The 15,316-nt window shown below is 37.5% G+C and overlaps 1 protein-coding gene across 1 annotated transcript in view; it reads right to left on the reverse strand.

Moving 5' to 3' along the window:
* The window catches only part of LOC142840488 (odorant-binding protein-like), a 129,054-nt gene extending 114,560 nt beyond the window's left edge, over positions 1–14,494 (reverse strand). The window contains exons 1-5 of the mRNA XM_075956982.1: positions 14,444–14,494; positions 13,865–14,004; positions 12,877–12,947; positions 10,821–10,931; positions 10,074–10,175 (exon numbers count right to left, since the gene is read on the reverse strand). Of these exons, the coding sequence (XP_075813097.1) occupies positions 10,074–10,175; positions 10,821–10,931; positions 12,877–12,947; positions 13,865–14,004; positions 14,444–14,494 (475 nt within the window). The remainder of the gene's footprint in view (positions 1–10,073; positions 10,176–10,820; positions 10,932–12,876; positions 12,948–13,864; positions 14,005–14,443) is intronic.
* Positions 14,495–15,316: the final 822 nt, after the last annotated feature.

Below are 15,316 nucleotides of genomic sequence, written 5' to 3' on the forward strand. Positions count from 1 at the left end.
CTAGATGTCTGAGTTATTGTGGTCATTGTTGGACTCCTTGGTTAGTGATTTTCCTTCTATTACTTTCTGTAAGGCTGGATTTGTGGCTGCATATTGTTTGAATTTGTTTTTATCCTGGAAAATTTTATTTTCTCCTTTTATAGTGAACGAAAGTTTGGCTGGGTATAGTAATCTGGGCTTGCATCCATGTTCTCTCAGTTTCTGCAGTACGTCTATCCAGGACCTTTTGGCTTTCATGGTTTCCATGGAAAAGTCAGGCGTAAGTCTGATAGGTTTACCTTTGTAAGTAATTTGGCCTTTTTCCTTTGCCGCTCTTAATAGTTTTTCCTTATTCTGTATGCTGTGTGTTTTGATAATTATATGGCGAGGGGATGTTTTTTTTTGATCCAGCCTATTCGGTGTTCTGTATGCTTCTTGCACCTTCATAGGTATATCTTTCTTTAGGTTGGGAAAGTTTTCTTCTATAATTTTGTTAAATATATTTTCTGGACCATTGAGCTGCACTTCTTCTCCTTCTTCTACTCGTATTATTCTTAAGTTTGGTCTTTTTATTGTGTCCCATATTTCCTGAATGTTTTGTGATGAGAGTTTGTTGGACTTGCTGTTTTCTTTGATCATAGTGTTTATTTTCTCTATGGTATCTTCAGAATCTGAGAGTCTTTCTTCTATCTCTTGTATTCTGCTGGTTATGCTTGTTTCTGTAGTCTCTATTCGTTTACCTAGATATTCCATGTCCAGCCGGCCCTCTGTTTGTGTTTTCTTCTTTGCCTCCATTTCATTTTTCAAATCGTGAACTGTTTCCATTATCTGCTTGATTGTTTTTCCTTGCTTTCCTAGGGTATCATTCACTGATTTATTTAATTCTTCAAACTTTCTGTTATATTTCTCATCCATTTCTATAAGGGCGTTTTTTACATGCTGTTTAAGGGCGTCAATCACTTTCATGAAGTCAATCTTTTCTCCTTCTTGATTAAGGTGTTCATGTCTTCCGTTGTGAGGTCGCTGGTTTCTGGTGGCTTGATGTTGCTTTTCAGTTTGTTGGGCGAATTCTTGCCTTGGCGTCTGCCCATCTCTTCTTCCAAATGCTCCCTTATGGATCTTCTTTTACCAGATCAGGTCTCCTTGCCTACCCAACGCGGCCTCCCCCATGTTGGCTCTCCTGGCACCAAGGGATCAGGTCTCCATGCCCAACCCTGGCTCGTCCCAACGCTGGTTCTCCTGGGGCCGAGAGATCAGGCCTCCGTGCTGGTTGGGCAGCTCGCAAACAAAGCACCTACCCGGCTTGGTGCAGGCAGGCCACAGAAACAAAGGAACTGCAGCCCGCCTGGGCGCCCCGAGGACTGGGACACAGCGCCCAATGCCACGCGCCGAGAGAGGGTGTTGGGGCCGAAGTGGGGAGGGCTCTGGATGGAAGCTGGGTGGGCCAGGAAGAAAGAGGCAGTACCCAGGGAATAGAGGTCCTGCAGAGAGCCCAAGAAGTACAGGAGGCCAAGGAACCCCCGAGCTCCCCATCCCCGGCTGGCGCCGTGCGGCATACAGGCTTTTGTAGTAAGATTTAATGATTCTCTGAATTTCCTCTGTGTCTGTGTTTATGCCCCCCTTTTCATTTCTGATCTTATTTATTTGCGTGTTCTCTCTCTGTCGTTTAATTACTTTGGATAGTGGTTTGTTGATCTTGTTGATTTTCTCCAAGAACCAACTTTTTACTTCATTGATTCTTTGGATTGTTTCTGTGTTTCTATTTTGTTGATTTCAGCCCCGAGTTTGATTATTTCCAGTGTTCTAATCTTCCTAGGTGAGTCTGCTTCTTTTTTTCTAGAGCTTTCAGGTGGGCTGTTAAGTCTCCAATGTATGCTTTCTCTGTTTTCTTTAAGTGTGCACTTAGTGCTATGAACTTTCCTCTTGGCACTGCTCTCATTGTGTCCCATAAGTTTGAGTATGTTGAGTCTTTATGTTCATTGAATTCAAGAAAGACTTTAATTTCTTTCTTTATTTCTTTCTTGATGCAGGTGTGGTTCAGTAGTTGATTGTTCAGTTTCCATGAGTTTGTAGACTTTCTGGGGGTAGCATTGTTGTCGAATTCCAACTTTAATCCATGGTGATCCGATAAGACACAGGTGGTTACTAATATTTTTTTTTTGTAACTGTGGAAGTTTGCTTTGTTACCGAGTATGTGGTCAACTTTCAAGATGGTTCCATGAGCTGCAGAGAAGAAGGTATATTCTTTCCTATTTGGGTGGTATGTGTGTCAAGCAGAGTCTATACTTCAAATGCTATTCTTGGCAAGAGGAGCTTCAGAGCAGCTAATTAGGTATTTCAAAGCTTTGCTTGCAAGTAGCATTTTGTCTAAAAATGAAGGAAAAGGAACTGTTGTATACAATCATGCTCTTCTTTTGTTCCTATATTTCATATTACAGAAAGATACTGACCAAGAATATACAGGTAGGGTTGGTTTTCTATTAAATTAAATAAGCTGTCTGGGGTAACATGAACAATAGGATTGTCTCCTATCTTGGAATGCTAAGGACAACTATTTAGTCATAAACCATTGCCATATCAGAACAATGACAAAGATAATAGCTTTATGACAATTTAATCCAACTTCCTTCAATAAATGATGTCTTGTGGCCAAAATTAGGTTCCTCGAGCTTTCTTTGGTTATGTGAAGGTTAAGCCACAATATATGGGAATCCCCAGAACATAGGACCTCACACTCATGCAAACCATGTAAATGTTCCACAAAATGGTATATGTGAGTGTGTGTGTGTGTGTGCATGTGTATGAATGTAAAATATGTCAACAGAGTTTTGTTGTAATTCTTCTTTGAAGGACTTTTGGTAAGACAGATGTTAGGATCATACCCACTGATGTTGATCACAGCAGAATCAGTTTTCACTTCCACCACCCAGGGCCAAGGGCAGCCATTTCCCCTGCTGATTTTGATCACGGCTGAATCATTTTTCACTCCCACCAACCAGAACCAAGTACAGCCCTTTCCCTGCATCATAGACAATATCTCTAAGGAGATTCAATTTTATTTCCCTGTTGGCTAAAGACATTGAACAGTTTGAAGTGTGTCTCAGACATTTATGCTTCACTCTCTGAGAACATGAGTTTTAGTTTTATAATACATGTTTTGATATGGAGTCGTATGTTTTCTTGGTATTAATTTTGTTGAGAAGATAAAAAGATGAGGATTCCTGCAATGTAAACTTGTAAAACTGACACCTTTGGGAGGCTTCAGGCTGTTATAAGAACATATCTGCAGACTCACCTAGGAGGAGTAGGAGACTGGAAATAATCAAACTGAGGGCTGAAATCAACAAAATAGAAACACAGAAAACAATCCAAAGAATCAATGAATCAAGAAGCTGGTTCCTGGAGAAAATAAACAAGATTGACAAACCCCTATCCAAACTAGTCAAATGGCAGAGAGAAAATTTGCAAATTAATAAGATCAGAAATGAAAAGGGGGACATAACCACAAACACAGAGGAAATTCAGAGAGTCATTAGATCTTACTACAAAAGCTTGTATGCCACTAAACTGGAAAATGTAAAAGAAATGGACGCTTTTTTAGATAAATACGATTTACCAAAATTAAATCAGGACCAGGTGAACAATCTAAACAGACCTGTCAGTCGCGAAGAACTAGAAGTTGTTATCAAAAACCTCCCTACCAAAAAAAGCCCAGGACCAGATGGTTTCAATGCGGAATTCTACCAGAACTTCAAAGAAGACCTAATACCTATACTCCTCAATGTATTCCACAATATAGAAACAGAGGGGTCATTACCAAATTCCTTTTATGAAGCTAAAGTTACTCTGATACCAAAACCACACAAGGACACAACCAGGAAAGAGAATTACAGGCCGATCTCACTCATGAATATTGACGCAAAAATCCTCAACAAAATACTGGCAAACCGAATCCAAGAACACATCCAAAAAATTATCCATTATGATCAAGTAGGTTTCATTCCTGAGATGCAGGGCTGGTTCAACATACGAAAATCTATCAATGTAATCCATCATATAAATAAACTGAAAGAAAAAAACCATATGATCATTTCATTAGATGCTGAAAAAGCATTTGACAAAATTCAACATCCATTTATGTTAAAAGTCTTGGAGAGATTAGGGATACAAGGGTCATATCTAAATATAATAAAAGCTATATACAGCAAGCCGACAGCTAACATCAAATTAAACAGAGAGAAACTCAAAGCCATCCCGCTTAACTCAGGAACACGACAAGGCTGCCCACTTTCGCCATACCTCTTCAATATAGTGCTGGAAGTTCTAGCAATAGCAATAAGACAGCATAATGGGATCAAGGGGATTCGAATTGGAAAGGAAGAAGTTAAACTTTCGTTATTCGCAGATGATATGATAGTGTACATAAGCGACCCCCAAAATTCCACCAAAGAACTTTTACAGCTGATAAACAGCTTTAGTAATGTGGCAGGATACAAGATCAACTCCAAAAAATCAGTCGCCCTCCTATACTCAAAGGATATGGAAGCAGAGAGGGAAATCAGAGAAGCTTCTCCATTCACGATAGCCACAAACAGCATAAAATATCTTGGGGTAAATCTAACCAAGGAAGTGAAAGATCTATTTGACAAGAACTTTAAGGCGTTGAAGAAAGAAATTGAAGAGGATACCAAAAAATGGATGGACATCCCTTGCTCTTGGATTGGGAGGATCAACATAGTAAAAATGGCAATTCTACCAAAGGCAATTTATAGATTCAATGCAATCCCCATCAAGATCCCATCAAAATTCTTCACAGATCTGGAGAGGACAATAATCAACTTTATATGGAAAAACAAAAAACCCAGGATAGCCAAAACAATCCTATACAATAAAGGATCTTCTGGAGGCATTACCATCCCTGACTTCAAACTCTATTACAGAGCTACAGTAATGAAAACAGGGTGGTACTGGCATAAAAACAGAGAAGTCGACCAATGGAATCGTATAGAAGACCCGGACTTTATCCCACAAACCTATGAACACCTCATTTTCGATAAAGGAGCTAAAAGTATACAATGGAAGAAAGAAAGCATCTTCAACAAATGATGCTGGCACAACTGGATGTCAACCTGTAGAAGAATGAAAATAGACCCATATCTATCACCGTGCACAAAACTCAAGTCCAAATGGATTAAAGACCTCAATATCAGCCCGAAAACACTGAATCTGACAGAAGAGAAAGTGAGCAGTACCCTACAACAGATGGGCACAGGCGATCGCTTCTTAGGTATAATCCCAGAAGCACAGACATTAAGGGCAACATTGAATAAATGGGACCTACTAAACTGAGAAGCTTCTGTAAAGCAGAGGACACTGTCACTAAGACACAAAGGCAACCTACTGACTGGGAGAAGATCTTCACCAACCCCGCAACAGACAAAGGTCTGATCTCCAAAATATATAGAGAACTCAAGAAACGAGACTTTAAAATGCTAATTAACCCAATTAAAAAATGGGGCGCTGAACTGAACAGAGAATTCTCAACAGAAGAAGTTCAAATGGCCAAAAGACACTTAAGGTCATGCTCAACCTCCTTAGCCATCAGGGAAATGCAAATCAAAACAACTTTGAGATATCATCTTACACCTGTCAGAATGGCTAAAGTCAAAAACACCAAGGATAGCCTTTGCTGGAGAGGCTGTGGAGGAAGGGGTACCCTCATCCATTGCTGGTGGGAATGCAATCTTGTGCAACCACTATGGAAGTCAGTGTTTCGGTTTCCCAGGAAATTCGGGATCAACCTACCCTTGGACCCAGCAATACCACTCTTGGGAATTTATCCAAGAGATGTTCTATCACAGGTCAAAAGCATTTGTTCAACTATGTTCATAGCAGTATTATTTGTAATAGCCAGAACCTGGAAACAACCTAGATGCCCTTCAATGGAAGAATGGATGAAGAAAATATGGAATATATACACACTAGAGTACTACGCTGCGGTAAAAAACAATGACTTCTCGAATTTTGCATGCAAATGGATGGAAATAGAAAGCACTATCCTGAGTGAGGTATCCCAGACCCAAAAAGATGAACATGGGATGTACTCACTCATAATTGGTTTCTAGCCATAAATAGGGCTCACGGAGTCTACTATAGGCGAATCTAAAGAAGCTAAGTAAGAAGGTGAACCCAAGGAAAAACATATAGTTATCCTCTTGGACAAGGGAAGTAGACAAAATTGCCGGGGAGATAAGTGGGATCTTGGGGTGGGGTGGGATGAGGGTTAGGGGAGATGGGGAGAGAAAAGGTAGAAGGGAAGGAGGGGGGACTTGGGGTAAGAGGAGGATCGGTATAAAGGAAGGTTGGATAGGGGAGCACAAAACCACAATTCTTAGTTAAGGGACCCACTTTAGGGTGGGCAGGAGACTTGACTCTAGAGGGGCTCCCAGGTGCCCAAGCTGAGGTCCCCAGTTAGTTCCCTGGGCAGCTGAGGATAGGGAACCTGAAATGACCCTACCCTAGAGCAATACGGACGAATATATTGCATATCATCCTAGAACTCGCATCTGGCGATGGATGGAGATAGAGACAAAGACCCACACTGGAGCACTGGACTGAGCTCCCAAGGTCCCAATGAGGAGCAGAAAGAATGAGAACATGAGCAAAGATGTCGGGACCACGAGGAGTGCACCCACCCACTGAGACAGTGGAGATGATCTACTGGGAGCTCACCAAGGCCAGCTGGACTTTTACCAGAAAAAGCATGGGATAAAACTGGACTCTCGGAACATGGCGAACAATGAGGGCTGACGAGACGCCAAGGACATTGGCATGCGGTTTTGATCCTACGCAATGTGCTGGCTTGGTGGGAGCCTAGCCAGTCTGGATGTTCACCTTCCTAGATATGGATGGAGGGGGGAGGACCTAGGACTTACCACAGGGCAGGGAACCCTGACAGCTCTTTGGACTGGAAAGGGAGGGGGAGAGGAGTAGGGGGAAGGGGAGAGGGGTGGGAGGAGTGGGAGAAGTGTGGGAGGAGGGGGAGAAGAGTGGGAGGAGGGGGAGGGAAATGGGAGGCTGGTGGGAGGAGGTGGAAATTTGTTTTTTTTTCTTTTCTTTATCCTCCTTTTATCAATAAAAGAAAAGAAAAAAAAGCTACAAAATAAATAAAAAAAAAAAGAACATATCTGCAGGAACAATGCATTCTACAATTTGATGAAGGAAGTTTATTCCTGGTCACCATGAGGGTACTACTAAATATGATCAGTATTTAAATCATCTCTAGTAGTTGTGACTAAGAAATTACCATTCAGAATATACATAGAAATTACAATAGTTGATGAAAAGAACAATGATAGAGTAATATGTTTATGGAATCAAGGATGATTTACATTCTACAGCTCAAGGTGTAAGTTCAACTAATCACCTCTGAGTTACCTCTCAGATTGCGCAAGCTTTACCCATGGTGAGCTTTAGAACTTCTATGCCATTTGAAGTCTTGGCAGCTTAGAAAGCCACTTCTGATAGGACAAGATGTAGCCATATTTCCTTTACCTCTAAAATGAGACTTATAGGTAATAAGTAATTGAAGCATAAAGGACAGCACTGGGTACAAATGCATATTAGAAACTTTAAATGGACACAATTGGGTATAAATTTCTATGTCAACCTCTTCTTTCTTAATACACACACATATTCACGCATATATTGAAATGAATTTGTATATTCATGAAGAAGTTGGAGAAATTGCAAGAAGAGGACACAGGAATAGCACTAATTAGTAGGAGAACGAAGGTGATGTGATGTAAAAGTACACTGAATATGCCAAATTTGCAGAAGACATTGGTCAATTATTTTCTCTAATTTCTCTAAAGTAACGTTGTTTTGCCAGGCACACAATGAAAGTTTAAATAACAGGATTTTTCACAGAAAAAATGTCATTGTTTCTTAATCATATCTCTTGTTTATGAGTATTGAATGCACTTTGCTTTCTTTATATCTTAAGACTTCATTAAACTGTATGTAACAACATTTTCTAATATATTTTGTTTTTCCTTGTTCCAAGCCCTAAAAGAAGATTTCCTCTGCCTTTTCTAATTTGATAACTAACTACATCCTAAATAATTGTTTCAATACAAAGAGAGAATTGTAACCAGGACATGCATATATGTAGGGCATGGTATCTATGGAATATCATTCTTAAGAAATTATTCTTCAAATGTAACTGAGTCATTTGTACACTATTAAAGCATATCCTGATTCATTTGCTTACTGAAGTCATTTAACAAAGATAATCTCCTCAGATAGACTTTTGAAAACATATTTCATCCTCTCTTTTAAATAATGTGTAACATGGAGGCAGACCCAAAGAGTTTTTTCTGTGAAATCTTATAGAGTGTTAGGACTGTTCAACCGCAAATCATAATTTTAAGCTGAAAGTAAGCATGAAGCATAATATAAAATTTATTTCTTCAGTGTTCTTAATCATGGATCTCCAGTAATTATCACATTTCTTTTTATTTATTTATTAACGATTTCTGCCTCCTCCCTGCCACTGCCTCCCATTCCCTCACCTCCCCCAAACAAGTCCCCCTCCCTCATCAGCTCCAAGAGCAGTCAGTATTCCCTGCCCTGTAGGATGTCCAAGGACCTCCCACCTCCTTCCAGGTCTAGTAAGGTGAGCATCCAAACAGCATGAGCTCCCACAAAGCCATTACGTGTAGTAGGATCAAAACCCAGTGCCATTTTTCTTGACTTCTCAGCAGTCCTGATTTAGTAATACTGATATCATTTGTTACACCAGAGTGGTTATTTTATTAGTTTAGTGAATATTTATGTGCTTTTTGAATGATATCCTTTTCACAACATCTTTATTGCTTCTTGAAACACTTTATTTAATCATTAAGAAATATGAAGACCTTATAAATCATAAGAAGGGAAAGGAAATACAAGTCAGGAATTTGGTATATGTTGCTCTGACTTCACAGGAGAAAAGACAATTCATTTAAAAGAAATGGTGATTTATATATGACATTGATTCCATGGTCAAGAGGATATGATGTATCATTCTATTCCTCCTGTCATCTGTGCAGATAGACATGAAAGCAAAAATTAAAACATGATTGAACATTCAGGAATGATTTCATCTTTGAGAGTTCATGGATGCAAAAATAAATATAACAATATAATGAGTATACATAAATGATGGTACACAAACAGTTGCTATCCTAGAAATCACCAATACCTTGTACTTTGTAAACTATAGAAGCACTGTCAACAGAAAATAATGATATTTTGTGCCCTTACATGAAAATTTATATTGAGTGGTTTTAAGGAATTTACTGAAAATATCAACATCATTTTACCATATCTGTGACAAATAATACCCCACAATCATAAGTAATATAAGATTTTTACAAATAGCAAGGCAGACTCTCTTGATGAAGTATTCTTCAATATAAACATATTAGCACTTGTGAATTAGATAAAATTCTTCATATTTTTATAAATAAAGATATTTTATCCTTCATTTCTATCTCTGTAATATTTTCTCTTTTAAAAGACATATGATACCCAGTCTTGATTTTGCTAATTTTCAGTTCACATTTTCCTTGGTGACATACTTATATCTAATTTTTATGTAATAAGCACAAATCATGGCCTCTGTTTCTACTCACCTCCAGAAAGTCATTATTGAGGACAAATATCTGCAAAAGAATATGAATGGGGTAAGGATTGACAGAAACGTTTTCATAGGAATATAATAACAGATCCCCAAGGATTATTTCTGGAAATAGCAACAGAAAGATTGCATGCGAATCCATATAATCTGAATCAGGGATCTTACTGAGTAGATACATAGGCAGATGATAGATAGATAGATAGATAGATAGATAGATAGATAGATAGATAGATAGATAGATAGAGTTAGATTCGTTATGTATATATATACACATTATGTATATGTATATATTCATACATGAATTTATGAGAGAGAGAGAGAGAGAGAGAGAGAGAGAGAGAGAGAGAGAGAGAGAGAGAGAGAGAGAGAGAGAGAGAAATTCTGTGGCCAAAATAATATTCATTGGGGTTACCTGTAGCCAGAACTTCTCTAATGTTTTCTTTTGGAATGTTTTGTTTCTTAGCAAATTCTTCAAGTTTTTCATATTGTTCAGGAGTCAAAGGTTTACGTTTTCCTACAGTTTATTAAACACAATGTCAAGGACATGTTCAAGAAATATGGAGAAATTATATTGCTTCTTTAGTATCCCTGCATCACATGCAATAGAAAGTCTCAACTGATTCAAAATATCTATCCTAGGTAGATCAATACAGACAGTGATAATTTTCCTCAAATTCCATTTTCAGTATTTCATGATGTATGCAAAAATTAAGCAGCTTCTTTAGGGAATTCTCACGTCTCAAGCCTATGTATTTTCAAAAATATAACACTAAAGAATCATGGATGCTTATCAATGGCACCTTCACATTTCTCCTGAGTCTATACTCTAGAGTTCATGATTTCTTTAGTACACACTTGATCAAATGACACTCAAAATGTTTTAAATTTTAGACAAATACTATTTAGTCTTTTTTTTCTAGTAAGGAAACATGAACATAAACACTTCCAATAACATTCAACATCACCAATACTCTTCAATGACCATGCAACTCAAATTACAAAATAAGGTAAAAGTTCGTCCACACAACAAGCATATTGTCATTTAGTGGAGAGGAGTTTGGAAACACCACAATGCTGTTTGGAGTGTGAATCTGACTTAATCTCGATTTTCAGGGTGCTACTTCTCTTACTGCATTAGAAAACCCACTACCATTCTTACCAACAAGAAAAATCAGGTTAGTTGTCTGGCCAGCTCTATCCACATTCTTACTGGTAAAGACTATGTTCTCTGGTGTTACATGCACAGGTTCATATCTGTTGTCACCTTCAACTGTAATAACAGAAATATTTCAAACTCAGTGCCACTCATTTTTTTACTTTGTTTGGCATCACCTGTTGACTAAACATTAATATTGATCCTGACTCTAGCAATCATCTCTGATTCACTATCATATAACACATGTTGGCAAAGGTATTCTTGTAGTCATTCATTTTGCATATCCAATCATAATATGAGAACCAATCATTTCCACTCTTTAAACCTGATAGTGAATCCAAGGTTCGTACACATTTCCTTTTTTCTGAATTCCTGTGTCAAGACCTGTGGGATCACTCTGTTGGGTAATCCTTCCCCTTTCAACCAGATCCAAAAGGACACTTGTCAGTTTTCTGAACTGTAAAATTTTGGTGTCATACCATGGTAATACTTGGTGGGAGAATTGATATATATGCTAAAAAGAACATACTAATTAGAAATCTGCACAAAAGTTTTATTCTTGTTAGATTATGGATAGAAAAAATGTAAGAATCAACATTTTAAGTTTACCAGACATTCATATTGTGTGTGTTCTCTCTGTTTGTGAGAGTTTTTCTGTTTGCATTCTTTGTCTCTCTCTCATCATCATCCTCTCTCTCTCTCTCTCTCTCTCTCTCTCTCTCTCTCTCTCTCTCTCTCTCTCTCTCTGTGTGTGTGTGTGTGTGTGTGTGTAGTATTTTCTCTTAAAGACATTTATTAAGTTATAAAAGTGGTTCATGGAAAAATAAAAGGAATTTATTATCTAGTAAATTTCTATTACTTGACTACTTTATAATGGTCATGTAAACTTAAGAAAACAATAACCTGGCAGAAGAATGTGCCCTCCCTTCATTCAAGATCTAACCAAAGATCATCCTATGCATAATTCAGTTCAATATTTTTACTGTTATTTCAACAATGTTTACAAAATTGAAGGAATCTGTCTGAATTTTTTAAACAGTTTTTCCCTAACTGCCTTTCAAAATTGAAGTTTATCATTTAATGATCTAAATTTTATGATCGCTACAAAGTAAGAGAATAGGAAACTTTAAAATAGGACCATTAATTTAAAGTTTCCCTGAATCCAGAATGACAGTTCAGGCCTGTAATATGAGTGCTTGTCAGCCTGAGGCAAGAAGTTTTCAATGATGTTTGAGGCCACTGAGACCTATCAGTGAGTATCAGGCCTGTCCGATGACAAACAGAGATATTGTATGAAAGCAGCATTATTTGTCATAGCCAGAACCTAGAAACAACGTAATTAGCCCTTTTCAGAAGAATGGATAAGAAAAATATAGTACATTTATACAATGGAGTACTACATAGCAGGGAAAATGACATCTTGAAATTTGCAGGCAAATAAATGCATCTAGAAATATTATATTGAGTGAGGTAACCCAGACCCAGAAAAACAAATATCATGTGTACTCACTCATAAGTGCTTTTTAGACATAAGGCAAAGAAAAACTACCCTACAATTCACAATCCCAGAGAACCTAGACAACAAAGAGGACCCTAAGAGAGACTGGCATGGATACAATCTACATGGGATGTAAAAAAAGACAAGATCTGAGTAAAATGGGAGCATGGGCAACATAGGAGAGGGTAGAAGGGGTTGGGCTAGGAAGGGAGGGGAGCAGAGAAAAATATATAGCCTAATAATAACAAATTTAACAAAAGAAAAGACACTGAATATTATATAGAAATAAATTTTCATGCAGGAAACTATTTGGAGACATTTTGTTAGCATCATTACTTACATCTTCAGGTTCAGTGTTCTTCTCCATGTAAACTTCAGATGACAATCTACATTGTACTCTGACTTTGTAGGCTATCTTAGTTGGTTGGAAGAACTGATGAATTTCCAAGTAACTAATATTGTTCTAGGTTCATGTACCTATGAGTACCTTAAGTGTCAGCATGAATGTGCTCACTCAAAATGCTTCTGTTCGTAGAGGAAGCTCCCAGATCCCATACTTACACTGGGTTCTGTATTTGCCATCTTCTTGCCTATACCCAATGACTTTGGTCTCTGAACATTGGCCATTCGCACTAAAAATCAAACAGAGGATCCCTGGTTTATACTTTATAACCTTTAATTCATATTAAATATCTTTAAGTATTATAATGAACTTGATGATATAATAAAATCTATGAACAGTGTACAGAGCTGTAACAGAAGTACCTATGCTTACCTCACTTCTCTTAATTCTTGTTTTGAAAATAGCATCCTGTTTGTAATCATACACATGACTTTCTTGATTTGTGGCAATTTTACCAAGTGCTATGAATGCTCTGATGTCTTCCTTATTCAAATTTCACTATTCACTGAGTATGGTTTTCAATATCTTAATTCTCATGTTCTAATCCAATGACAACATGTACATAGTTTCATATGCATGTGTTTTAAGTGATTTAATTGATAACCTAAAACTTACATTCATAGCTAGAAGAAAGAAATGGTTTAAGCTTTGTAAATTCTTATGCTGTTATGCAACCTTTCAATGAACATAATCATCTAAATGGCAAAAAGTGTTTTTGAAAGTAGAGCATCAAAGAAAGGGGTTTGCAAATTAGATTTGTCTAACTTGTTTGTGAAAGACTTTTTATGATGTCATTGACTAAATAATATAACATATATGAGTATGAACCAAGTGTTCACACTTACCCTTCAACTTACTATAAATGAGATTCTTAGAGTCTCTTGCATCTAATATTAGAGCACAAAATTCAACCACAGTCCTCCAACCAAAAGGATTTCTAAGGAAACACTCAGGGAATTGAAGACAGTATCAAACATCCATGTAATACCCGGAGCTAACCCATGTCAGAATAAAATAATCACATTGCCAAAGATGAGGCCTTAAATTTCATGACCAGAAACAGAACATTCCCCTGGAAGTTTGACAACATAAATGCTGAGAAATGGAAATATTCTACTCAGTTTACATAGTTGACAATTTGCTTACTTGACATAAAATGTGACTCCCATTTGATTACATGCTTCACTACAAGTAATTTCACGAACATAGAGTCTCAGAGGTCCTTCTTCCTCTATCTTGTCAACATTGTCAGCAGCGATGGCAGTGGTAACCCACATTCCTTCAAGCTGAAAAAACAACCAAGTCCCTGGGAATGTGAGTTGGTACTCGCGTCTCTTATCTGAATCTTTAGAAGTACATAAGCTAACAAGAAATATAAAATAAAAAAATATTTTGTTTGTTAGTTAAAAATTATGTTTCTAGGGATGTAGAATAATAACACAGGGTAATACGATGACTTAATTTACATAGCATTTGGTACCAGTGACTTTTTGGAACTACTCATGTGCTGGCCTCTTAAGCTCTGAAATTCAACCCGTTGTATCCTTCTTTCAATTGTTTCATCCTAGAAAACTCTTATTTAAAAAGTGCACATGTGTGAAAGCCAGAAAGGTTATTTCATGAATATGGACTTGCACGGACAAACTGAATGAAACATCACATCCACAGAAATATGCTGTTGAAGAACATCAAACCTGTTCACAGACCAAATGAATTTACCTCAGCATAAGCGTGAGCCAGACCAAATGCCAAAGCCAGCAGCAGAAACTTTACCATGGTGGTACCTGCTTTTGCTCTTCGGTAGAAGCTCAAATTAAGATATTGCTGTGAAGGAACTTAACTGACAAAGCTTTTTATACAGTTAGTTAGAGGGAGTTTCATGGAATCAACCAATGGTTCTATGCCACAACAACCTGCATCTGTCCAGTATTTGCTCGTTGGCCCTGGTGAATGGCACATTATCTCATATCCCTAAACTAATAAGATTAGGCTAAAGGTCGGGTTCTGTTGGGATGACGAATTGAGTGTTCCCGTCAGAAAGAAAGAACTATCCTTGTGAGAGCATTAAAGCAATTGTTTTGACTCCACAACTATACTGGTGGTTAAATGTCAATATCCATATGCACATGTTGTATGTGATTCGTCTAATCAATGCTGCCTTTTAAAATACATTCTGAATCTAAGCATAACACTGTGCAGTTAAATGAATTTAAAACTGTGGCCTGAGAAATATGAGTCAAAACAATCACATTCTTAGAAGATAAGATGATAAAACTAAAGAAGGTTTTCCTATACGGATACTGATATATCCTGTGCTACCTTTAAGTCTTCTATATTGACTACTTTATTCTTCCAGCACATGGAATTCAAAGGCTATGGTACATAACTACAAGAGATAATCACCAAAACTTAACTGTATAAGTAATAAAAAATAAATGCTACTAGCTGTCCACTGGGAATAAAAACAGGTCTCATTAATAAAAAGATGCCAAATCAGTATTTGGTTCTGCTGTGTAATACTCCACTGTGTAAATGAACCACATATTCTTTACCCATTCTTTCGTCAAAGGGCATTTAGGCTGTTTACAGGTTTTGGCT

Source organism: Microtus pennsylvanicus, chromosome X, assembly GCF_037038515.1.
Source record: "Microtus pennsylvanicus isolate mMicPen1 chromosome X, mMicPen1.hap1, whole genome shotgun sequence".
NCBI lineage: Eukaryota > Metazoa > Chordata > Mammalia > Rodentia > Cricetidae > Microtus > Microtus pennsylvanicus.